General features: G+C 41.8%; 1 protein-coding gene across 1 annotated transcript; it reads right to left on the bottom strand.

Moving 5' to 3' along the window:
- Positions 1–18,090: 18,090 nt before the first annotated feature.
- Positions 18,091–20,661, bottom strand: LOC146627638 (uncharacterized). Its single transcript, XM_085358890.1, has 2 exons — positions 18,371–20,661; positions 18,091–18,283 (listed from the first exon to the last, which is right to left on the bottom strand). Exons 1-2 carry the CDS (start codon positions 20,659–20,661, stop codon positions 18,091–18,093), a joined length of 2,484 nt encoding a protein of 827 aa, XP_085215016.1.
- Between the last annotated feature and the right edge of the window lie 6,536 nt (positions 20,662–27,197).

The raw sequence follows: 27,197 nt of genomic DNA, 5'->3' as shown, positions 1-27,197 counted from the left end.
GAGGGGTTGCCCCGTCATCTAATCATGATTATGACATTCACAATTGGTTTCTATGAATCATCTTTCCAATGCCAACTATGTCATTCCTTCTCTCTTTTTCTATCTGTTGTTCTCTTGTGTTCCTGGAAGCTAATTTGGAATAGCAGCCAGACGGCAGTGAATCACTTAAGCACGATGCCATATGATAAATGCCAACCCGTAGCTTTTGTTGGGCTCGTGCTGGAGGTGTAGGAGTGTTGAGTCGTCAGAGGGTGGTTACTGTGATGTCTGCCGACACCGACCAGTTTACTGACACCTCGGTCATTTCCAGCCCTGCAAGGAATATTTCACACATAGGTTAAAAAGGGCATTTAGTCACTCTAATACAGACACACGCACACAACTGCTGACATCTTGCGTCTTACCCCACCACCCCCAACCCCTAGACAGCACACACACGGTAACAGGCACACATACACACAAACAGACACATATGGTGCACTCACAGAAGACAGCCTAATTATACACAGAAGTTGCTAAGGCCATTTCCAAGAGGATATTTACACTTGTATTTATTTGTCTTTTTTCAAATATTCGATTTATGTCTCAGACTTACTGGAAGCACATGCTAGAAACTGCCAGGGAAAGCATTTGGGTCCACTTTAAAAATGATATGAGGCCAGACAGACTGGGAGATGAAAGGAGTCACGGTGAAACAAACAAAACACAATGAAATACCATATTACAGATCAGAATGGGAAGGGAATACGGGGGGAAGAAGAGATGAAGAAAAAAAGGAGAGGAAGGAACAATTTGCTGTAAACGTCTGTGGTAGTAAATCGCAACCAAATGGCTGAGAGAATGAGTGGTGCAATGGTGAAAGTGCTGAGAGATCTTTTGCTGTGATGACTGTAAGGATGGATGAGAGGGAGCTGCGCGAGATAATAAACTGTAAAGAGCCTGCCCATCACTTTCCAGGAATTACAGCATTCAACAGTCGGTACTGTTAACATGATCCCTGCCAGGGGTGGCTGGCAAGAAAGGACTGTAATTTAATAGCCTTGAATTTGGTACAGTATGTTGAAAGTGAATGAGTGCGTATGTGTGTGTGTGTTTGTGCATTTTATCCCCAGTTTGCTGTTTAAACCTCTACTGACTGTGTACTGGTGTGTGGCGTCTACTGCAGTGAGTTGGGTGAGTCCCGTGGCAAGGACTCTCCTTCTGAACTTCACACATACACACACACTCACAGGGGAGGTTCAACAGTGGCTAGAGGAGGGCAAAATCCAGCATCATTTTCTTATTTATGGCCTATAAAATCCCATGTAATTTGGTGGTTAACTTTAATGGGTAATGGGTGAAATCCCTCTTTGTCTTCCTCTTTAATCGTTTCCACATTAAATGGGGCAACTGTCAAAATAAGATGATGTCATCATGTTAGGTCACCACTTGTTGTCACCGTCCAGCACTTGACTTTATGCACTTATACATCGTGCGTTAATTTTAGGTGGAAAAAAGACCGATTATGCCTGTTCTAATATGTTTCTTGTACGTACAGTAAGCTGGGGGAAGGAAATAGCAAGGAATGTTTGCATCACCCTTTGAGGGGTGTTTTACAATGCAGGTAGTTTTCACTGTATGGCTTTAATGATCACTGCCAAACTGAACAAAAGAACTTTAATGTTTCTAGCTGTGGTACTGTAAAATGAAGACTGACATGCAGAGCCTACAGTAGCCTGTCTACTGTGGCACTGTGGCCACAGTTCATGTTATTTTTCTCCATCAAACGAGGATGAGAGAGATCCTTGGCTCTATAATAGTAACTTTATGTGGCCAGAATTCCACTGCTTGCAAGTCTACTGCAATATGGTGGGCGACTTTATTCATAGAGACATTCAGGAAATACTCATGCACAGCTGAATTTAGTTTTCCATCTGCAAATGGGCTTTAGTATGCTAATACTGCAAGCCCCATAAAAACATCTGAGTGCTCTCTCTCTCCAGTTCACCATAACCCCATTACATGGATCAAATGTCTAATATGTAGACACATCTATTCCTGATGCTTGTGTGGACAGGGCTATTGTGTTATACTATTGCCACATACACCGTTTAGTTTGGCAGTATTATGTTAAGATGTCAAGGTGGCCTTTAAGAACAATATATGCAAGGTTTGAATGTGTTAAAACCATTTATACAAGCATCAGTGTTGGAGTTTAAAAAAACTAAAACAAATTACATCATGTGTGTTCCTATGGTAAGCATCATGATTGCCATGCCTCTCTTTTTAAAGCCTCTTTTTAAAAATCGTTACTTTGTTTCTATTTCATTTTTTTTCTAGCTGACTCTAGTCTTTCTTAGTACAACATAACACCTAATAAGGTAAGATAGCATTAATATGCTGATTATGCACAAATATAATCAGGTGACAAAACAGGAAAAAAAAAATCTGTCAAATAACTAAAACTGAAGTTAAACATTTTTTATGGCTGACCTTTTTAACTTTGCCTTATTTACTGTAGATGTGCGTACAGACTGCAGCAGATAAGGTTTTCTGGTTTGGTCGCCTACGGGGCTTGTTTAGTCACAACTGAGTGGTTATGTACACAGTGTCCCACACCATGGTTTACTGTTGGGCAAGCCCGCATATCAGCATTTTTCCTTGTGACGGAAATATTATCAACAACAACAGAAGTGATGAGTTAGACTAAGAAAGTTATGGAAGAAACAGAAGTTTCTAGTATCTTTTCCACTGAATAAATTTACTTAACTTTTTGTGGGTTACAGCCCCCTGTTCTTACCTATTAAATCTTTTTGTAGGAGTAAAGTAACTGTGGTAGCATTTATATTGAGGTCGGAAAGCTTGACGTAACCTACACCTGACCTTTGTGGGAGCGACGATGAGGCATACATGACCACGCCTGGTTGTGTTTGTGCTCAATGTTCCAGGCCATGTGAGTATAGTATATCTTTTCTTCTTCTTCCACTACTCTCAGGTCTACCCCTAAGAAAGACTTTCAATTCTTGTTTGTCTATCAGATAGGGATAGCTTCTTGTGAATCATTATATTGACCTATTAAAGTTGCATTCCAAACTGTGGACGCTTGATGTGGCCTGAGGGCAATCAGGCTGGGCAACAGCTCTCTGCTCACTATTCATTGACCATTCACAAGGGACAAGACACTTCGGAACAACATCCTTCCATGAGGAAAAACGTGCCAAAGTTCAACAGTTTAGTGATTTAAATTTTACATTTTGTTGCATTATATGTTCAGTGTTTGATGACATATAGAGACATTACATGAATCGTTTGATAACTGAGCATATTATAGAATCATCACAAGGATCGAGAGATACTCAACAGTTCTTGGTATAAACAAGAAGGGACAGTAAGGATTTCTACAAATATATATCTACAGTTTGAAAAAGTGAAGAATGAGTACAGAAACCAACATATCTCAGAGTTAGTAGAGTGAAAAAATGAATAGCAGGAAATAGCACTGGGCGATATATCGAGTTTTTAAATATATCGATATATTTTTATACGAGATATGAGCTGTGACGATATCGTTTATATCGATATAGTCTATGTTACGTTATAATTATACTTGTGGAGCCGCAAGTTTGCTTCTCTTTCGTCCACTTTTGTCTCTACGCAACATTACTCTGCTTCACCTCTCTCGTTCACTGAACACAACATCACTTCACCTGCAGGCAATGATAAGATGGACAAGGTAGCTATCAAAGAGGAGCTGGTCAGTAAAAGGACATTTGGAGATTACTATTTTAATGCTGGTAGCGTTAATCTCATTAAAATGACGTTAATGCCATAGCTACATTAATGTGGCAAATCTCCGACGGCTGGACGGCGTCAATGCATTAGCGCAGCAAGCTTGCTAACGCGTTGACGCCATGCAGCCCCACGCACGGGGGCTGCATGGCCTAAAATCCTTTCATTTTCTCAAAAATCGACAGTGCGCCTCATGTATGAATTCTGGTTGTGCTTACTGACCGTGAACCGATTTTATGTGGTACACGGCGCTCAGCAATCTGTCAAAAAATGTTTTAGTACGACTTTGCTAAGCTACGAAGCCGCATCGCTTGATGGATTGTTGGCAGTGTTTCCAACTCCTCAGTAAGGAAAATCGCTATTGGCTGTCCTAAAAGTCGCTAGAAGTCGCTAGATGAAGGTGGGGTGACCGTGGCTCAGGGGGTTGGGAAGCGTATCTGTAACCGGAAGGTCGCCGGTTCGATCCCCGGGCTCTCTGTCCTGGTCGTTGTGTCCTTGGGCAAGACACTTTACCCTACCGCCTACTGGTGTTGGCCAGAGGGGCCGATGGCGCGATATGGCAGCCTCGCTTCTGTCAGTCTGCCCCAGGGTAGCTTTGGCTACAACCGTAGCTTGCCTCCACCAGTGTGTGAATGTGAGAGTGAATGAATAGTGGCATTGTAAAGCGCTATATAAATCCAATCCATTATTATCATTGCCTAATTTGCATAATTGGTCATGCTAATGTAATTGTAACCTACGTTGTTGGAGAGAGAAATAACATCATGGAAGAGACATAAAGTCAGTAAAAAACGTCCTAAATGCATTTAGAATTTATTTAGAAATACAAATTAAATTTCTTTTAGCAATTATTGTTTTTTTATGTCACAATTCCAACTCTGCTCCTTTCCGGGCTTGGACCGGCAAAAGTGACCCGAAATAGGCACTCTGGTGGAGTTACTTTGTGTGTGTGTGTGTTTATAAGTAGTTTTAAACCTTGTGGTCCACAAAAAAAGACATAACAGTAAAAGAAGAACTGACTGCGTTACAGTCAGTGCTGGAGCAGCGGCTTCGCTCATGCGCGATTTATTTGCAGTTTGGACGCATGGGGGTGAACATCTCCTGTCCTGATAGCAGCTGGAGGAGGACTATCCTCCCCCTGTGAGCGCTTTGGCATGGACGAGGTGCCCACCGCAGCACCCGCTGCTTGTTAAGAGTAAGAGCGATATGTGCTTTCACGTCAAAAAGTCATCATAAATAAGTCTCCAGTAACACCAGAAAAAGTCGCCAGATTTGTCACTAGTCACTTTTTAGAAAAAAAGTCGCTAAGGGGGTCTGAAAACTCGCTAAATATAGCGACAAAGTTGCTAAATTGGCAATACTGATTGTTGGAGCATTATGGCTACCGTAGTCAGGAGCCTCGCGGAGTAATACGTACTGTGCTTCAATGTAATATTACCGTATTGTGTGTGTATAAAGACCACAAATGGCACCTGTTAAGAGACATGATTGCAAATGAGGATTTCCAACTCCAGGCTGTCAGTCACGCAGTAGAACTTGGGAACAGAGCAGCTGCGAAATCTGTCTGTCTTTGTTATTATGCTCAGCATCTGTTAGTTTACATTTTGACTGCACAATTGTGAGCTTTTTGTTATGCACAAAAACAACATTGTTTAATTTTATTTATGGAGCATTATTATTTAATAAATGCTGATAATTTATTTCTGAGTAATTTTTCCATGTACATCTACGCTGTATGTTAATAAAAGTGAGAGTCTGTGTGGGATCTGGGACACAGCTTTGACTAAGAACTCTCTTTTTGTTCTTATTTTATGGCTTAAAATATATATATTGTATATCGCCATCCAGATAAAGAATATCGAGATATGAATTTTGGGTCATATCACTCAATCCTAGCAGTAAATACTCTTTCTCAGTTTCTATAAATTACATGTCAGTTAAGATTAAATGTCACAAATAAGTCAGGTCCACATAACCTCATATGAAGGTAGAAGTACATATACATGTGCAAAAAAATTTAAAGTACTGATTCAACTTCTTTGTGCAAGTTTTTTTCTTGCCAAGCTAACTGATAAGAAAACATCTACACAAAGCAATACAATACCTTACTTCAACTTAAATTATAATCCTAATTCTGAATGTACTCACTGTGAGTATCTCTTATGTAAACGACAAAAAGAGAAAGACAAATGGGGAAAAAATAGCTCTATTTAACATTCGCTGAATTGTAAATGAGTGACTGTCTTCGCATCTAAACAAATAAATTAGTACACTGAGGAGTTAAAAGTGGGACTCAGCAGGTGTGGGAACCCTAAAATTGGTTGTAGTGGTGCAGCGTGGGAAAAAAAATCACTTGTACATAGGGCTGTTTGATTATGGCAAAAATGATAATCACGATTATTTTCACTGAAATTGAGATCTCGATTATTTTTTAACGATATTTATTTAACAATAACAATCCATTGAATAATGGCTTAAAAGATTGTCAAAAAATAATATAAAATAGTGTGCAAATACTGATAACAGTGCAAATGTTTGCAATATAAAAAATAAATGAAAAATGTAAACATCTATGTTTAGTGAACTTTGCAGTGTTGCTCTGAGGCGCAGCTACAACACCGTAGCAAAGTTTACACACTATGTCTACTTGATCCACGTCTGACTCCGCGAACCCATAATGTTTCCACACCACTGAAGTTTTTTTTACCTCTCTTTTCAACCAACGGCAGTCACTCTCCTCTCCAAATAACTTCTGCTTAGCTTTCCGAGCTTCCCTCGGATCCTCTTAATTGTTGTGATGTGTGTTCGAAACGCAGAGAGGTGCGCTCGATTTGCCACACGGAGCAGCGCGAGAGTAAAGCACGAGGGAGGTGCTAATAATCGGCTCAGTCATTTTTAATGATCGTTGAAAGCCCAGATCGTAATTTAGATTAAAATTCGATTAATTGAGCAGCCTTACTTGTACATGTCACAGTAATTTTTATGGGGAATATACATAGACTTTTTGTAGGAGCTATGATCAGCTGAGCTGTGCTGCTGCTCTTTGTGGATAGTCAACTAAATTCAACAAGACATGAGCACATGTTACATGAGCCATCATGGCTGATTTCCCACCCCTTGACAGTATAAAGCTAATATAAGAGTGGAATTCAGTGAATGAATTTAATCACCATGATTTACCATGAACACCACAGCCGCTCTGCACCAGTCCAACAGAGTGCATCACTGTAAACTTCACCACAGTACTTTAGGGCAATTTAGCTGCACTAAATTGCCTAGTATTTTCATGTAACCTTTGAATAACACAAAGCTAGTATATTTAACTCGAATTATCACAATAAGCACTGTTGATATTGTCAGAAAAATAAATACTCAAGCAAAGTACCGATACCTCAAAACTCTACCTAACTATTTTAAGTAAGTATTTGTTCTTCATATGAGTTTTGAATCTACATAAATAATTTAGCATATTTTATGATCATTTGATGTGTGTGTGTCAATAAAATACATCTGACATTAAAACAAGCATTTTGGTCGAGAGCAGCTGTATCGTTTATTCACTAGACTTTAAAAAGGTAGACTACAATGTTTTTCCTTACCAGGCATGCGATGTAACTGTGCATCTATAAAACACAGATAAAACACAGATAAAATCAGTTACATTTTTGTGTTTCAAAAATACAAAATCACACACATGTGGAAATTTACAAAAGCACACGAACAAGGAGATAGAAAGAGAGTGCTGTATCCCATGCACACAACTGCAGATGGCAGCATACCACTACGGCCTTTGAAATCAAGGAGGCCTTTTCCCAAATGTATTTAATTACACATCAACAGGAATGCCATTAATGACCATTAATGAATTTCTACTGTTCCACTCTGACAGAAAAAAGCAGTTACACAATAAAACTGCTGCTGCCACTAGTAAACTGCAAACTCCCTTTAACTCCCACAAGACTTCGGGTCACTGTGACCCAGACAAAATCCCCAGAGACAGTCAAGAAAGAAGAGCGTGCATAGAAATCCTTTAGCAGTAGTGTTAGAGCATTTTGTCTCATTTCTCACATGCTTAACAGTGCAGAATGTTTTTGGTATGCTGATGACAATACTGATTATTGTCTACTCTGCAGTGAACAGCCTCAGGAATGTCTGGGCATCATCCAGGTGATAGCAATTATGTCATCTGAGCAGCTTGAGGTCATATGTTACGTCACGATGAAAGAATGAGGGCATCGATGGCCAGTGAACACCACAAATCTTCCCTAGAAACATGTTTTTTTCTTCTCACTTTCATACCACTGGAGACCTTTTCATGATTGTTTTACATTTTTTGGCCATTTTAGTTTATTGTAAAAAATACAGTAAGTATGATCTGATTGAAAGTGTAACGTTACCAATAGCTTCATTTTTTAAAAATTTATTTTAGTTTTAAATTGGAATTTTGTTTATATACTCTTGTCACTTTATTTGGTGTTCATGTTTTCAGCTGCTCATTATAACAAATATATAATCAGCCAATTGTGTGGCTTCCACTGTATTTATGCATGTAGACCTGGTCAAGCCGACCTGCTTGACCAGGTAAATTTCAAACTGAGAATGGGACAGAAAGGTGATTTAAGTGACTTTAATTGTGTTATGGTTTTACTGCCAGATGGGCGGGTCTCAGTATTTCAGTTTGTGATCTGCCGGGATTTTCCCACGCAGCCATCTTTAGGGTTTATAGCGAACGATCCAAAACAGAGAAAATATCCAGCGAGCAGCAGATCTCTGAGCAAAAATTCCTTATTGACACCAGAGGTCAGAGAAGAAGACTGCTTCCAGACTCCTTTGGAAGAGAAGGAATAGACCAGTGTCAATACTCTCCCAGTTCTCTAAGATACTGGAAAAACTCTTCATAAAAAGATTTGACAGTTTTGTGGAAAAATATGAATTAATGACAGATAGTCAGTATGGGTTCAGAAACAACAGATCAACAGCTTTGGCACTGATAGATTTAATGGAAAAGATAACGGAATGTATGGATAATAAGAGGTATGCGCTCGGAGTTTTCTTAGATCTAAAGAAGGCGTTTGATACTGTTAATCATGAAATTCTATTAAAAAAACTGGAAAAGTACGGGTTTAGGGGAGTGGTTTTGGAATGGTTAAAAAGCTATGTAGGGAATAGGCAACAATATGTACAAATAAATGAATATAAATCTAATTTGATGGATATAGCTTGTGGAGTACCTCAAGGTTCAGTACTGGGTCCAAAAATGTTTATTATGTACTTAAATGATATCTGCAGAGTATCGGAGATTTTAAAGTTTGTAATATTTGCAGATGACACAAATATACTGTGTGCAGGTGGGGAATTGCCACAGGTTTTGGAAATGATCACACAGGAATTAACGATATTAAAGAAGTGGTTTGATATAAATAAATTATCATTGAATCTCGATAAAACCAAATTTATGTTGTTTGGAAACCAAAAGAAAAACATCGAAGTAGAAATATGTGTTGACAATGTATATTTAGAAAGAGTAAATGAAATAAAATTTCTTGGGGTGATCATTGACCACAAGCTCTGTTGGAAGCCACACATTACTTATGTTCGGGGGAAATTGGCACGGGGCATTGCCGTCCTGGGAAAAGCAAAGCATATGTTGGATCAGAAAGCACTGCACATTTTATACTGTGCTTTACTACTGCCATATATGAGCTACTGTGTAGAGGTCTGGGGAAACACATACAAAAGTAACACACAAACAATAACTATAATACAGAAAAGGGCCATTAGATTAATAAATAATGTAGGGTACAGGGACCATACAAATGCACTCTTTGTCAAAATGCAAGCTATTAAATTCCAAGACTTGGTGAAGCTTAAAACAGCGCAAATAATGTATAAAGTCAGAAATAAATTGCTTCCCAAAGAAATCTGTAAATTGTTCATAGAAAGAGAAGGTGGGTATAACTTAAGAGGGAAATGGAATTTAAAAATACAAAGTGCTAGAACAACTTTAAGAACTATGTCAATCTCAATTGCAGGAGTTAAATTATGGAACAGTCTAACAGAAGAAATAAAAGACAGTCAAAACATAAAACAGTTTAAAGTAAAATATAAAAACCTAATTTTAAATAAGTATAAGAATGAAGAAAACGGGGTTAACCCAGGACGGTAATGTTGCTGGTAATGGTGTTGCGGTTCTTTTTTGGTTGTTTTTTTGTTTTTTTGTTTTGTTTTGGTTTGTTGTTTTTCCATAACTTGTGTATCTGCAAATATACACATTCTGTATTTTTCATATGAAAGAAACTATACTGTGGTGGGGCTTGCTAATTTCTTGTTTTTGATTTATGTATGTTATGTTTTGTTTTACTTCATATGTTTATATGTTTCATATGTTGTTTGTTTAATTTAAGACAAAAAAATTAAATGAATGAGAGGTAAAACTTGAGGGGGTAGGGACAAATAAGTAAATACTTCAGCCTACTCCTTTTCAAACAAATAATGGAATGATATTTTGTAATGATTGTGAAGGCACATGTTTGAAATGTTTGAAATAAAAATGAACTGAACTGAACTGAACTGAAATAGGAAGGGTTCAGTTAACTCCGATGACCGTTTATCACAACCAAGATATGTAGAAGAACATTTCTAAATGGAAAACACGACAAATTAGACCGTTTAAGCTCATCAGGTGCCTCTTCTGTCACCTACTGAGGCTACATTTCCCACTGGCCTACCAAAATTAGACTGGTTTCTTTAACATCTCAGTGAGTTCACTGTACTCAAATGGACACAGATCTCAATAAAACAGAGCACCTTTGGGATGTGGTAGACAGCAAGTGTGTGATGTTCTTGCTGTCTCACATCCTGGGTTTGAATCCACCAGCCAGCTGGGACCTTTCTGGGAACTTTCCACATTCTCCCTTGCCTGTGTGGGTACTCCGAAGTCTGCTCCCACAGTCCATGCTAGGTTAATTGGTGATGCTAAATTAGCATCACCAATTCATTCATGTCACTGTGAATGACAGTATTCTGCCTGTTAGTGTTAGCCTCGCAATAAACTGGCTACCTGTCCAGGGTGTACCTTGCCCAGGATAGGCTTGAGCCCAACTATAGACTTGAACTGAATATATAGAAGATAATATGAAGAATGTTTCCAGAATCTTGATTAATCTATCCCATGAAGAGTTAAATTATGTCTGAAGGGAAAATGGGGTCCAACCGGGTACTATCCCACGTACCTTATAAAGTAGCCAGTGATTGTATGTTTACAGCAGCAATTTGCTTTATGTTGTGAGTTATACACCTCTCTCGCTAATACAATATTAGCGAGAGAGCCACAGAGATACACTGTGAGTTCTCAGCAATGGTGGAAGCAAATGGCAAAGAGTAGTGAGAACACAGGAGCATTAAGAGATAAAAGAGAACAGGAGAAAAGACAAGCTACACAAGAGGATAGAGAAAGGATGACATTATGCATTAGCTGCATAAAAAATGTTTTAAGAGTGAAAAAGACAGGAGTGGAAGAGTAGTGATCAGTGCTTCATGAGGGCAACATAACTGAGGGATGATTCAGGGTCACCTAATTCAGTCCTAACTACAAGTTTCAGGTTTAACTTTAAAATGAACCTTTAGCACTCATTAAGCGCACAGTGCTTGTAAATGATTTCATGACAAAGCCCGCTGCTTGTTACTCTGTTGATCCACGTGACATGAGAACATTTATTTCCCAGGGCATCGCTGAACATAAAGTCCAAAATCTAGCAAACCAAACATAGTTATCTGCTCAAGGGCAAACTGTGGTTAGCAAAGTTTTTTGCTCCCTGCTTGGAAGTATAGTTCACATGAAAGTGACTTACCAGTGTGTGCATGAGCTTGTGCATGTATGTGTGTACATTGTGTGCTTATGTCTTCATGGTGATTTTGTGTAGGTATGCACGTACGTGGCTTATTGTCAAAAAAGTATGCAAAAAGAGAAGGATTTAAGTTAAGATTTACTTTGCAACAAAATCAGTTCAGTTACACGATTTTTAATATCTCTTAGTGTTAACAAACAAAGAAGTATAAAGACTCATGAAGGCTGTAATTTTGATTAAAAAGATCCTGTTTTCTCTCTTTTAAAAATTTGCATCCATATTTGAGAACGTATGACTGAGACTGGTGTTTATTTTCATTTCATTTCATTCATATTCATTTATTGTCACAGCAGATGCATGGTGGCATCGATGCCAAGGGGCGGTTTGTTAAAAATCCACAGTAAAGTTTAGTAAATAACAGATTTCTTATTATTCATTAAGAAATACATAATCTGGAATATTAAAAAAAAAAAAAAATCAATACAATTGGTCAGCATGTGCCCTAATCCTTCTGTCATTTCAGCACAGATAAACTGACTCCTAATTTAACAGTAGTTATGGATATATGCAGTTGTTATTAGAAACAGTTTACTCACTACTTTTGAAAATGTTTGTGGTCTAGTTTTGCTGAACTTCAAAATTGACAAAATTATAGTACAAACACAGATGGTACAGAAAATAAAATTTTATTAGATATTTTTTTCTTTATCAACAAACTTTCATTTATGAATGAAGGCTTTCATTGAACCAATCAAAGAGCTAATTCTGTACACGTGGGAGGGAGTGCAGGATGGTTTCGTGTGAGCAGTTGGAGTTGAGTTTTTGCAGTGGGTAGAGTTGGATGTTAGGAGACTGATTGCCTGGACTTTCAAACCACACTATCTACTCAGGGTTAGTGTTTGTCTTCTTCATTTTCTAGTTGATTTTCTGTTAATCATAAGCCCCAAATACATTATTGCGGTGCCTGAGCTTCCTATGTCGAAATACCCAGCCACAAGTGCAATTCCCAGGAATAAGGGTCCACCTTCTGTCGTCTGGCTCAGAGAGTTGGACACCATCCTACAAATGTCTACTCTGAACTGTAAGAGCAAATAAAGTCAAATTAAGATACTAGGAAACAGGTATGATGATAAGGTTCCACGTTAAGTTTAAACTGCATAGACACACTGTTTTGTTATTCCAAATGAGTCTCAAATGTGTGTGGATTGATATAATTATGTTTTGTGGTTGCCTCCAGAGAATCCGAATTATGTAGTGGTCATGGTGCTATTCATAGTTTAGTGGGATTAGTTGAGGTCCACATTTTCTCAAGTCAAAAACATTCTCTAAACAGCAGCTGGAGTTTAATGAGAATCTTCAGTAGTCTGTGTCTATAAAGGGTTTTTAGCAGGTATTCAGGCAAAATACTGCCTTCTGTTAAGACATGGACACGGTTGGAGGGACGGTGTTGTTTTAGGTACTGCTTACATGTAAAATATGATGTAGAAACTCTGGTATGAGGAACAGATTGGGCGTTTTAAGACGTACTAGAGAAGAGCATTGCACATTGGTTTTTAACACACAAAATTACAAATCTAATCTCTGATGATCACAGAGATGGAAAAAGCAGAAATACAGTATTTGCATTTAAAAGTAATGCATCAGGAATGTACGCTTGCATGTGTATATATGAGTGACTAATGCAGTGCCTTGCCAGATGGCATTCAGTTAGGGTGCAGCAAAAGTTGAGCCTGATTCAATTTTCTTGCCTGAAGACTCTGCTGTTATTTTGCAGGACCTCCCTTTGCACAACTGTAGTTAAAAACTTAATGCTGTGGGACTGGCTGCATTGAAATTGAAGAGATGTGGGTATTTGTTTTACTGGCTTAAATCAGTCCAAATACGGTCTCATTCGTGTGTAATTTCCTCTTATGTTTCCACAGAGAGTGCTTCCTCACTAGCCGCTGTGGTGGGGTAATTCAGTACAGAAAAGACTTTGGATGATGCCAGTTTAATTTAGAGCTTGAAATTAGTTTCAGCCAAACTTTGGACTGGGTGGATGTTTGCAAAGTATGATGAATGCTGAGCTGGACCCTGTTTAACTTAGATTGAAATTTAGTTGGATTTAAATGAGTTTCAAGTTATTTTAAGACAGTCTTGACTAAAATGTGAATCTCTCCTTTTTTTTTACAACACCATCCCATTCATCACAAGAAAGGGACATGACAATCCTGCATGTTCATAGAAATCCAAGTGCAATGTAACCATCATGGATGATATGATGACTACAAACTACTCCACTCACTGCAGAAAACAATTTGCTACACTAGACATTTTATCCCCTTCCTACAAAATTGTGTGAGGATTGTAGGGATTGTCACATAATTGGGTTATATCATGTTTACAACACTGGACCTGGTCACAGTTTGCATTTTACCATGATATTCTTGTATCTTGACACAATAAAGTCTAAATAGTAAGCCGTATAAAGTCACATGATTCTTGTGCTAGCATGCATAGAAATTAGCATGCATGTTTGACTACTTTATTCATTGTCTTCCAGTTATGCTGAAAATTAAAGAAGAAATGCAACACAAGAAACAAAACAATTGTTTGATTGCTGATTATAAGGTTATCACTGAATTTTAAAACATTATTGTGCTACATGACAGAAATTTCTAGTCAATGAAAGAAAGATTAGGGGCTCAGAAGGGCAGGGCTTGAATGCAGCAAGAGGCAGACACCAAATCAATCTTTCAACCCTCAGTTTCTCCGAAAAGACAGGTTCCTACTAAAGCATGCGTTTCATAATGGAGAACGAATGTCAATGATCTTCTCTTGTGTTTGACATGCGGAAATTTATCAGCTCAGCCAATAAATCCTATCAAAACTCTGGTTGATCATTAACTGGCCAGCTGGCAAGTTGGAACTTATGGTATTGGAAGGGTCAGTGCTGAGGACTTCTGTCTCCCATTATGTTCACAAAGGTTTGTGAACATCAGCTGAATTCAGAGAGGAATTTAAATGCTCCAGGTTAAGAGCAGGTGTTTGGTTTCTCCAATGAAAATCATGTTGGTGTGTGTACAGTATGTGCCTTCAAGTTAGTGGTCAAGCAGAATGAAGTGGTCTTAAATGTAAACAACTGAAAATGTATACTTGCAGTCATGTGTTCAGTGAATGTGCATGTATAGAAGTGGTGCATTTGAAATGCAATAGGAGAAATAGACACAAGATGGAAGACGCTTAACAGTATATTTTAAGGAATACATTGGCCTCTTGTCTTCATCTATGCTATCTTTATCAGTACAGATAGGTAGATACAGTTATGGATAAACCTTTCAGTGACTGACAAGAAGAACAGTGCAGAATAAAGATAAGGTTTATCATAGATTACTGATTTGTTTTACCTGAATAATGTACAAATAATGTATAATGTACAAATTACCTACGTTTTCGGTCTCCTGTATATGTATATGTACTAACTGTAAAACATGGGTGCAGCATCTAGGCCCTGTACTACAAAGTGAGTTCAACGTGCTTTGAGTACATTCACTTACCCTATAACTTTGGTAATTTAGATAAGTGGTCACACAAACGTGGTTATAAACTTGTTAACCCAGGGTTTCCCTGTACATTGACACGAAAGGGGTAGCGCTGATAGCATCTAACCAATGACCACTATTAATAAATAGGCATACTGGCAGTAGAGTGGCTGATTTCTCTAAGGAAGATAAAATGTTATCACTACAAAAATATGAAAAGGTTAAATAAACAACACAGAGTGAACACAACAAAGCTATTGCAGACAAAGCAGCATTGTGAGTGTGTGGGGGAATAAATGCACTGTACAGAAGTTTAGTATTAAGCCCCCTGTATGAAGTTGTGAGGGCTTCAAGTGCTTTGGTTAGTAAGACTGGAGAAGAACTACTGTATTAGTAAAGTTTAGCATATTTGAAGACAGGAATGAAAAACAACCAAAATGCCGAATGTGTTAGTTAAAAGACTTCTCTGTATAACAGCTTTGTCATTTTGCCTATTTTAGAATCATGTATTAATACTTAGCTTATAGGTCAATAGAATTGTTGTCAATTTGTTTTCAACCAGCAATAAATTTTAATTTGGAAATATTTAATACTGTTGCACATTAAGGAAACACAAAGACATCAAATGTAAAATACTTCAGAGACTTTTACTCTCCCAGGAATGGTGGCACTGGAGAACTGGTTAATCGGTTGGCAGTGATTTAATACCTGTTGATCTCTACGGTTAAATTCCACAGGGTAACCCTTAAGTTAGCTGGATAGCTGGATCCTGCTTCATAGTATCGGTCTGAAGAAAACTGAAAACCTACATTCTGTCTAGAGGCCAGCAGAGTTTATTTAATAGATGTTTGTGAGAATTTAAATCCAAGACTTTCTTTATCACCTTGGCAAATATTTTCCTCATGACCAACCTTTGCATTATAGCTCACTCCAGATTGATTTCCTGTCATCCAGGTGTCTGTAGATTCACATACATACTTGCTTTCAGACAGTGGAAGAGTACTGATGATGCAGTCACCAGTATCATTCACCTGATTGTTAAGCACCTGGAAAATCCCAAGCACCATGTCTGTATTTTGTCAGTTGAGTTTAGCTCTACCTTTAACACAATGCAGCCATACTTAGCCAACCACAAGAACACAGATCACAAACTGTTCTTCACTGAGATAAATATTCTTGTCATTAATTTGGATTAATTTGGCTCCATCTATTACTGTTCTTATTGTCTTGGAGCAACTGTAACCACATCATTTCCTTAGGGATTAATAAAGTATTCTGATTCTGCCAGACCCATTATATATCCTCCATTATGACTATGAGCTCTTGTCATCTGGCAGATAATATAGAGTCCTACAATGCAGGCTAAATAAGTAAAAAAAACAAAACACCCTCATTTATTACCACATCAATCAAGCTTTTAAATAACAGTTTTTAAAGGTAACTGTGCAGTATGGGCATTGTTGAGTGTTTTTTGTTCTAGGTTGTACTAATGTTGGACTACCATATTGTATCGTATCATACCTCAGTGTATGAGTATTTGGTCTTGGTCACTAATTTAATTTATTATTAAATATTTTATGTTCACTACATATATTTTGTCACATTTAGAGTAAAATAACAATAAAGTGACTCTCTCCATAGTGGCTACACTATGACTAACTAATATGAGTGCACAGAGTTTTCACTTTTTCCACAGAGTTTCAACAAAAACAGGTCATGACCAAAATACTCAGCTAAAGACTTACAAACTGGAATCCAAAAACCAATCATGTTAGCCACAACTATCTTTTATACAGTTGTGGTTGGACGTTTACATACACTTGTCATGGGCGTGAATGTCATGGTAATTGTGGGCTTTTAGTGATTTCTTTGAACCATTTTTTCCATGGTGAAATGTAGGTGGCAAAAGTACAGAATTCTTTACTTTTACAGATACTTGTGTTAAAAAATATCTCTGGTAAAGCTAAAGTACAATTGAGATTCAACTTTTTCTCTAAAAGCATTAAAAGCATAAAAAGAATGTCAAATCAAATCACTGTACACTGGTACTGTCACGGTCTGGAGGGCAGACCGTGGGGATGTGGGGAAAGGAGGACCCAAAACGCAGACTCTGCGATGCAAACAGTGCTCTTTATTTACAGTGGAAAGCTGTAAACACAATAACTCCCCGTTGTTCCCTCGAACCCCGTGTGCGTGCTTCCCTCCGACGTCTGTGCTCGTGCTCGTGCTCCCCGCTGTTGTGTTACTGCACACCCTGTGCGTGCTGCCCTTCTGGTCCCTCGTTTCACCTGCAGGACAATACAGAAGCAGCCGTTAAACACTGAACCCGCGCGCACACACACACGATCCGCACTTCCTAATGCTACACACTGACTTGGAGTCTTAGCTTAATGATCCTGCGCCGGTGGGAGCTCCAACTCTCTCCTAAGTAGCTCCCCCGACGAGCCCTGATCACCAACAGGTGTGGCATGAACTTCAGGTGTGGCCAGTCCTTCCGCAGGGCCACACCCCTCAGGCCTGCAGGTGGCTGAGCTCCATCCTCCAGCCACACCCGCAGACATACACACCCATACCCTGCCTATACATATGAGTGGGACACAGACTAACACAGCACAGTGCAGAAAAACACACACATCACCAAAATAATAATAACAACAATATCAACGGGAGGTGAGTCAAAACTGCTCACGGACCCCGAGTCCTCCAGAGCTGGGTCCGTGACAGTACCCCCCCTCTAAGGGTCGGCTCCCGACGACCCGAAAACAAAAAACACAAACCAAAAACCACAGCACAACCAACCCAGGGCGGGCGGCGGGGGTCCAGGACGGAGGGCCAGAACCAAAAACCACAAAAGAAACAACCCCCCCAAGGTCACAGTTCCAAAGTCCGACCGCACCCCCTGCAACGGAGCAAAAAAGGAAAAACGCCACAAAACAGTCTCAGGCGGCCCATCATTACAAAAAGAGTTCAGGGGGCCTACCTCGAGTCCAATGGCGGCAACGTTGCAGCTCCGGCGGACGGCCACGGGTCCGGCAGCAGCAGCAAAACAGTTCTGGGGGCCTGCCACTGCTCCAGTGGCGGCGGCACTGCTGTCCCTCCGGTGGCGGGGCCTGGGTCCAGTAGCGGCGGCGCTGTTGCAGCTCCAGCAGATGGCCACGGGTCCGGTAGCAGCAGCAAAACAGTTCTGGGGGCCTGCCACTGCTCCAGTGGCGGCGGCACTGCTGCCCCTCCGGTGGCGAGCCCCGGGCCCAGTAGCGGCGGCGCTGCTCCCCAGGCGGCCTGCCCGGGATCCAGTGGCGGTAGCGGCGTTGCTGCTCCTCCGGCGGCCTGCCCCGGGTCCGACGGCGGCGGCGCTGCTCCCCAGGCGGCCTGCCCCGGGTCCGACGGCGGCGGCGCTGCTCCCCAGGCGGCCTGCCCTGGATCCAGTGGCGGCAGCGCAGCTCCGGTGAACAACAGCGAGGTGTGGTACATGGCCGATGACATGCCGGTCGATGACGCGCCGGTCGCTGACGCAGATGCGCTGGGCGTAGCTGGCGTGGAGGGCGCGCTAGACGTGATGGTCCATCTGACTCGCTGACCTCCAGTTCAGGCTGAGCGGGTCTCTCCGGACCTCCGAGCTCCTCCGGTGGCAGCGCGGGCTCCACAGGCTCGCTGAGCTCCTCCCGCTCGCCTATCTCCGGCTCGCTGAGCTGCTCCAGCTCCGGCTCACAGGGCTCCGCAGCTGGCGGTGCGGGCTCCTCCGGCTCGCCTAGCTCCTCCGGCACGCTGAGCTGCTCCTCCTCCGGCTCGCTGGGCTCCACGGCTGGCCGTGCGGGCACCTCCCACTCTCTGAGCTCCGCCTCGCCTAGCTGCTCCTCCCGCTCTCCGGGCTCCTGCTCCGGCTCGCAGGGCTCCACGGCTGGCCGTGCGGGCACCTCCCGCTCTCTGAGCTCCGCCTCGCCGAGCTGCTCCTCCCGCTCTCCGGGCTCCTGCTCCGGCTCACAGGGCTCCACGGCTGGCCGTGCGGGCACCTCCTGCTCTCTGAGCTCCTGCTCCGCCTCGCTGAGCTGCTCCTCCCGCTCTCCGGGCTCCTGCTCTGGCTCGCAGGGCTCCACGGCTGGCCGTGCGGGCACCTCCCGCTCTCTGAGCTCCTGCTCCGCCTCCCGCTCTCCGGGCTCCTGCGCCGGCTCGCAGGGCTCCACAGCTGGCCGTGCGGGCATCTCCGGCTGCGCTTCAGCCACAGATGGATGATCCGGAGGCGAAGATGGTGACGCGGTGTCCGCAGGTGGGGAAGGTGAAGGTAGAGTAGGTGATGCGGACAGCAAAGCCGAGAGTACTGTGGTTGCTGCAGTCGGACGGAACTCTGGTAAAGAAGTGGCTGCAGAGGGCGGAGGCGACGATGGTGTGGCAGCTACTCCCGGTAGACTGGACAGCGATGCAGGGACAGATGGGTGAAATGATGGCAGAGGTGGTCCAGCCGGCATATCGACCTCCAACTGAGGATGAAGGTGAGAGGCTGACTGGACTGAAGACTGAGCTACCAGCTGGGCAGCAGGCTGAGGTGAGGGTGAGATGGCTATTATGAAGGGTGGAGAGGATGAAAATGTTACAGCTGGCTCAACAAATTCCAGGGGTCCAGAGGCAACTGAGACCTCCAGTTTGGCCTCTGGGGAAGCCCTGGGGAGAACCTCCGTCTCCATACGGTCAGACTGAGCCAAAAAGTCATTTGGGTCTGTATGCTCGGAACTCCCCAGCTCCCAGCTTACAGTCTCAGAGGGAACATTTTCTGAGTCTTTGGAGGTACAGCAAACAGTTTCTATTTTCGTGTTTACAGGAAGGGAATTCATAACACCGGCAGAGTCCATTTTACTCACTGTGGCGTCCAGAGCCGCTGGTCCTGAGTCTTCGACCAGCACAGGAGTGAGTGTGGATGTGGTTGAACGCTGCTTGCGAGGACGCCTTCCCCTCCGTGAAGGCGGGGCCGCGTGCATGGAAATCCGCTGTTCATCTGTGTTTTGATTGTCAATGACAGGGTTTATTATTGAAACAATATAGTCTGGTTTACTCACTGTGGTAATGAGTGCTGTCGGTCCGTTGCCAGCTGACCGGGCTGAAACCGCAGGAGTAGGTTGAGGCGTAATGGAATGGCGGTGGAGAGTGCGGCATGCCTTCTGTAATGGCGGATCAAACGATTGTGCCGCGAGCATCGACGGGAAAGCCCTCCGCCGACGCGTGAAAAACCAAGCGGCAAGAGTCTCTAGGAGAGCAGCCGAACTGTCCGTGCTCGGGCCACCCAACCCAAATAATTCAAAACTCGAGCTCTCCCTTAAACTAGTGATCAATTGCCTAAGTTTGTTAATGTCCAAAATGTTCATGGTGAGGGTAGTGGATGTGAGGTAATTGTCAAGGAACACTACCTGTAGGTGTCTCCTGTGTGGGTCTACAGCCTGGATCACACTCCGGCAGTAATCCCATAGCTGCGCGAGAGATCTCTCCTCCGTGGCAACTCCTGAGTTTGCTGGGTCCATGGTGGTTGGCAGGATCATTCTGTCACGGTCTGGAGGGCAGACCGTGGGGATGTGGGGAAAGGAGGACCCAAAACGCAGACTCTGCGATGCAAACAGTGCTCTTTATTTACAGTGGAAAGCTGTAAACACAATAACTCCCCGTTGTTCCCTCGAACCCCGTGTGCGTGCTTCCCTCCGACGTCTGTGCTCGTGCTCGTGCTCCCCGCTGTTGTGTTACTGCACACCCTGTGCGTGCTGCCCTTCTGGTCCCTCGTTTCACCTGCAGGACAATACAGAAGCAGCCGTTAAACACTGAACCCGCGCGCACACACACACGATCCGCACTTCCTAATGCTACACACTGACTTGGAGTCTTAGCTTAATGATCCTGCGCCGGTGGGAGCTCCAACTCTCTCCTAAGTAGCTCCCCCGACGAGCCCTGATCACCAACAGGTGTGGCATGAACTTCAGGTGTGGCCAGTCCTTCCGCAGGGCCACACCCCTCAGGCCTGCAGGTGGCTGAGCTCCATCCTCCAGCCACACCCGCAGACATACACACCCATACCCTGCCTATACATATGAGTGGGACACAGACTAACACAGCACAGTGCAGAAAAACACACACATCACCAAAATAATAATAACAACAATATCAACGGGAGGTGAGTCAAAACTGCTCACGGACCCCGAGTCCTCCAGAGCTGGGTCCGTGACAGGTACAGCACATGCGAGTGAAATTCTTGTGTGCGAGCTTCGCAAGCAACAGAGGTGTGCAAAATACAATAACATAAGAACAAAGCAAAATATAAGAATGGGAATCTGAGAATTATAAGAATAAATATATGTACAAATGTAAGAATGTATGCCCATTACTGAATATGTATACGAAATATGTATATATACATGTGTGTGTGTGTGTGTGTGTGTGTGTGTGTGTGTGTGTGTGTGTGTGTGTGTGTGTATATATATATATATAAAATAAAATAAAATATACAATATACAGAGGTTAGCAGTTGGACATTGTGCAAAAGAAATGGCACTGTATGTACATTATGGAGTGCATAATGAGGTGAGGTGTCTATAAAGTGTTCAGCAGTCTGATGGCCTGATGGAAGAAGCTGTCTCTCAGTTTGCTGGTTCGGGACCGGATACTGCAGAACCTCCTTCCTGATGGAAGTAGTCTGAACAGTTTATGGCTGGAGTGACTGGAGCATTTGATGAGGCACCGCTTCCTGTAGATGTCCTGGAGGGAGGGAAGCTCACCTCCAATTATCCTTTTGGCACACCGCACCACTCTCTGGAGAGCTTTGCCGTGTTTGGCAGTACTCATTGGATTGACCAGTACTCAGCACACTCAGCACAAGTCCAAGCAACACAGAGAAAATCTAAGGATTTTCTCCAGCTGTAGGATTATAAAAGTTGAGAAGGAAGTTCAGATTCCAAGATCATCAGTGCAAACAAGTCAATTGTCAAGCTATTTTGATGTATCACCCCTTTAACAAGGTCTGAAGGAAGACCCAAGTTGTTACCCTCAAATTAGAAGAATTTGGTTGTAATATTCAGGAAGCTACCAACACTTGGGATACCAAGGCCCAAGCCTCCCATTAACTGAAAAATGCTGGAACACAAACATCACTGTGCACATTGAAACTAGTTTTATATTACCACGCAGTGTAAAGGTGGTAACCAAGAAAGAAGCCCCCGCTCCAAAATCAACACCTTTGCAGCTGCCCATGTGGAAGAGCCTTATGCCTTCTGGAGAAAAGTATCTGAGACAAAGATTGAGCCACTTGAGCCTAAACTAACCCAGAAACAGATTCAGCATAATAATATCTGCATAATACATGCAGGTATTAAAGACATGCATGTCTTTAACAACTTTAAAAAATATATATTTTGCATGTTTTATCAATGCCAACTTTTCAAAAGTGTTTTACAAAGCCATTATTTTATTATTAATTTTACTGTTGACAGCAAAACAAGTATTGAATAAAGTTAAATAAGTGAACAATTTCTGATTTAATAATGGTGTCTGTCCTAAAGTGTTAACTGTAAGTAATGACAGCACCTTTTCCTTATTTTATTTTCACACCATTTGAAGTTGTTAACTCACCTGAAAATGGGCAATACTATATCACGTGATATTTAGAGTTTGAGTGAGGTGGACAATATTAAGGTGGCTTAAGGTGAGTAAAACATACACACATTCACTACAAGTCAGTGTCCGAATAACAGATTCAATTAAATTCTGTCTAGTTTGATTTTTCCTTATATAGAGCCAAATCACAACACCTGTCACCTCAAGGTGCTTTATATTGTAAGGTTAAGACTCGACAATAAATTACAGATACAGTCTATGGTCTGGATTTTCAACTGTGTGCTCAGCAGTCTTTTATCCTGTTGGGTCCTTTTTGTATTAGTCATAGAAAGTCAAAAACTAGCTCACCCGGCAACTTCCTTCAGCATGTCATTTAATTTTCAGAAAGCAGGATGTTTTGTAGGTCCAAACACTTCCTGTTGTGGTGTTTTCAGAGGATGTCTCCTCATGCATTATGTCAATGGATGCCATTTGAGGTGAGTGCTTTGTTCTTCCCGGCACACTTACTTCTTTGACATCTCAGGAGAGAGCAAGAGAAGATTAAAACAAAGGAAGACAGCATGCTCAGTCAAGGGAAGAGGACAGAAGACCATGAGAAGTTGTCTACCTTATAGCTCGATCTGTTTACATTAGACTTTTAACTTTTAAACTTTTAATAGCATTTGAATTTTTCATTAGATTTGAAGTGAATCTGCACATGTCAATGCTGAAGGCTACTCAGCAGCTATGTGTCAGCAAGAATTTCTTCCTGATTCTAAGGGGTCAAACACACATTTTGTTACAGCAGTGCCGTCTGTTAATTCCAAACATTAAAATCTACGTGTGTGCAAATAGACAAAAAATTTCAGGCTGCTGCTTGTTTCTCTTCTGAACGTAACCTTTGGTTGGGTTATCTGTTAATAGAATATCAGTTCAGATTGTTCTACTTGCACTAAGTCTGTGGGTGTATATGAGTGGTTCAGGACCATGGACAGAGGCTCAGACAGTTGCGCAGCCTGTTATTGAATGTTCTGCTGTTGGAGACTCCCTCCTCCGCTTATTACCATCACTAATGTCATTGTTGGTGATTACTATAGCAATAAAAAATACAGAAGATGATCCTGCACACACAGAAAACAAGCTCTGAGGACTGAGGTAAAACAACTTGTAGTACAGTTTTTTCATCTCATAAATTAGGATACATATGTGATCATTTAGAACTTTTTTCTTTCTGACACTGATGTCATTTGCTGGTTTTATGCTTAGTATGTAACAGAGAAAGTGCAGACGAAATTATAGTAACTTTTCTGAACCCTTGTCTTTACCCAGATTTTTGGCAAGCATTAACCAGTGCCAAAGTTTGTGCCCTAAACTGGTTTAATTTGTTTTTATTCGTTGAGTCCACTGGCTAACTAAAAATAAAGACATAAAAAAATGAAAATGATTCTCAAAATTGAACAAAATGATGATTTTGCAGTTTGGAACAGGAAAAAGAAGAAAAAAGGGATGTGGAACCAGATGTTATCAGCAGCTGTAAAATGTCGTTGTCTCACATGTTGAAACACTGAATGGTGCATGTTATCTTTAGATACATCACTTGCAACAGTGGGCCACTGAGTTCGCAGCTAAGGAGAAGTGAAAACACATTCAAGTGGTCACTTAGTGGTTACACAATAGTTTGTGCAAGACCATAGCTTTGCAGATTTCACAGTTAAAAAGTGAAGTTGCAAAAATAGGATAAAAACTGTCATGTCTCACAGTTTACTCGTGGATTGAGTAAATTGTGATGATATTTGGTTCTATAACTTATGTATCTACAAATGCACATTTTACATAAATGTTTACAGAGTTGTGTAAAAACTAAAAAGAGAGAGAGAGAGAGAGAGAGACAGACGTTTTCACAGGACTCGAGTCCAAGAGCTTAACAAAAATTACATATACCATTCCTGCTCATGGGAATTAAAAAAGGAAGCAAAAGCCAATTAATGATAATCAAATGTATTTGATTAACTGATAATTAGTAAGTGTTAGACCTCAGTTAAAGCAGATGTTTTGACAGTTTATCGGTCTGAAGAATTCAGGTATCTGTTAAGGCAGTGCCAGAGCCTCCCCAGGTGTGGACTTCAAGCTAATTCAACCTAAAATCAAACCAAACCAAGCAATTCTCACAGTAACAGCAAAAAATCTAGGAGCGAGATGTAGCTCCTAGATTTTTTGCTGTTACTGTGAGAATTTAAAGGCCTCAGTTAATATGTTAAATGTTAAATTCTTGACAGTACAATTAGAAAAAGACTGAACAACTTGTTAGCTTGTTTGAAGGGATTACGAATAGAAAGTCTGTTCTCTCCAAATGAACGTGGCAGTGTGGTTTAGTTTTGCAAAGTTATGTCTGAACAAATCACAAGACTTGTGGAATTAGGTCCTATGGAAGGAATGAGGTAGGATACTGTCAAGCATGGCATAGGGGTGATGATTTACGGCTATTGTGCTGCCACAGGACCTGGGCACCTTGAAGCCATTGAGTTGACCATAGACACCAAGATATTCTAGAGACACATGTGATCTGCCTGAGAGCTAAAGCTTGGACCAAATCGATTCAATGATCCTAAGTGCAGCTGGAAACCTACAAGACGATGGCCAAAAAAAAGGAAAGGAATCAAAGTTTTGCACCTGGCTGAGGCATAGTGGTCGGCCCTTAAGAGCTGTTCATAAACGAGTATTTTAAAAACAGTTATTACAAGTTATTGCTGCTGTAGGTACACGGTACTGAATCATGGCATGTACTTAATGTTTCACAGGACTGCATCGTTCCCAGTGAAAACTCTCTTTTTAACATGACTGTATTGTATATCCCACTATGCTGTGAGAAAATTTGCTTGACACATTTGATGTAGGTTACCTAATGAGTTTTCTTTTAGCCCTACAATTTATTAGTTAATTTACTATCTGACAGTGTAAGATTTAGAGAGGCTCCAACCAGACCGGTTTTCACTTGAAACAGTGTGATGTGGATTACAGTCTTTCCTTTTTTGTTATGCTCTCTGTTTTTCTTTCCTCCCTTTGTCCGAGTCTGACTCTAATCGCTCTCATTTATCTAATCTGTTGTTTCAGCTTTCATTTTATTCCCTGTCATCCCACAGGCCTTTAAAGGAACCCAGCTAAAGAAAACAGGTATTGCAGCAGAGCTCCACTGAGGACTCGTATGTGACTGTGGACAACACATTCCACACCTGCAAAATAACCTGAAACGCTTCATCTTCCAGAGCCCTTGAACAACAGTCTTGTCTCATTCAACTCATCCATTTTACTCTCTTCATCCATCCCATTCTCTTTTCTTCCACAGCACAACTCTCTGTTCATGGGTAGTCAGTGCCAGAGCCCCTGCTCATTACAGCTCCACATCTGCACTCAATAACAAGCCACACTCTGCATGAATAACAGCAGTGTTGCAGATATGAGTGAAATGTCAGTGGAAGACTTTATTACTCATTGGCGGAGAACTGCACGAGTGTGTGTGTGTGTCTGGCAGCCTTTCTTCAGGGCCACACTGCTATAGCGCAAAGGCCGGGGGAACCTAGCTTAACCTCTGCCCTAATTCTTCCCCCTGTGTGACCCTGCCCCTTGCCCCTGCCTGAGTCTCCTTTTACCTCCTTTGCTCCCTCACATTCTGGCAGAGATGGATGAGAAGGAGGCCGACAAGAGATCACACGCATTCTGCACCACTCCTCAGTGAAAACAAAGCGTGTGGCATTTAAGGAAGACTGGGGGACCAGAGCTTTAATTTGACAGGCTGACAGCCCACGGCGGCCTCAGACAGAATGAGGGAACAGCTGAGAAACACAGTGCTACCACACACAGAGGGGAAAGATAAAGGGGAGGGGGGGGGTAAATGACCTGAGATAGAGACATTCCCCTGCATTCCTTCGGTTGTCTGAAAGGGGCTGTAAATATTTGTCAACAGACACACAACATGCATTTACCTTTCCCTGCTGTTTCTGCTGAATGAGCCACATAACAGAGATGCCTGTCTGAGCATCATGACCTGCAGTGGCTGAGGTGGCAGCCTGACTGCCTTTATCGAAGTGTTTGGTTTCCCCAGAACAACCTCCATCTGCTTGTTTGGCCTTGAAGTAAAGAAGTAAAACATGGCCTTTCACTTTTACAACATGAAATTGTGGGAATAATGGGATGGAGGCGGAGAAGGATGTGGAGTAGTGACCCGCCTGTCAGGACGTCTAAACAAAGAGGGAGTGGAGAGTCAATCAGACAGACCTGATAAGCCTGGTCCAGACCTCTGTTAGCCACTGTTTACTCTGCAGACATACCACTGACCTACAGTCACTTCCTTCCAAGTTGGTCTCAGAGATGGAGAAGCATGAAGGAGAGCAGGGATGTAGAAAGAAATGAGGTTGGATAAACTGAAGAAAATTAAAGAAGGAAAAATATCCAATTTGTTGGCTACTACTATGACTTAGAAATTTGCTTTTTGTGATATCAA

The sequence above is a fragment of the Diplotaxodon limnothrissa genome, linkage group LG7 (assembly GCF_057381915.1).
Source record: "Diplotaxodon limnothrissa isolate DT_005_m linkage group LG7, D_limnothrissa_male_GT1.1, whole genome shotgun sequence".
Taxonomy (NCBI): Eukaryota; Metazoa; Chordata; class Actinopteri; order Cichliformes; family Cichlidae; genus Diplotaxodon; species Diplotaxodon limnothrissa.
The sequence above is the reverse complement of the archived record's forward strand: the minus strand, read 5'-3'. Positions and strand labels throughout refer to the sequence as shown.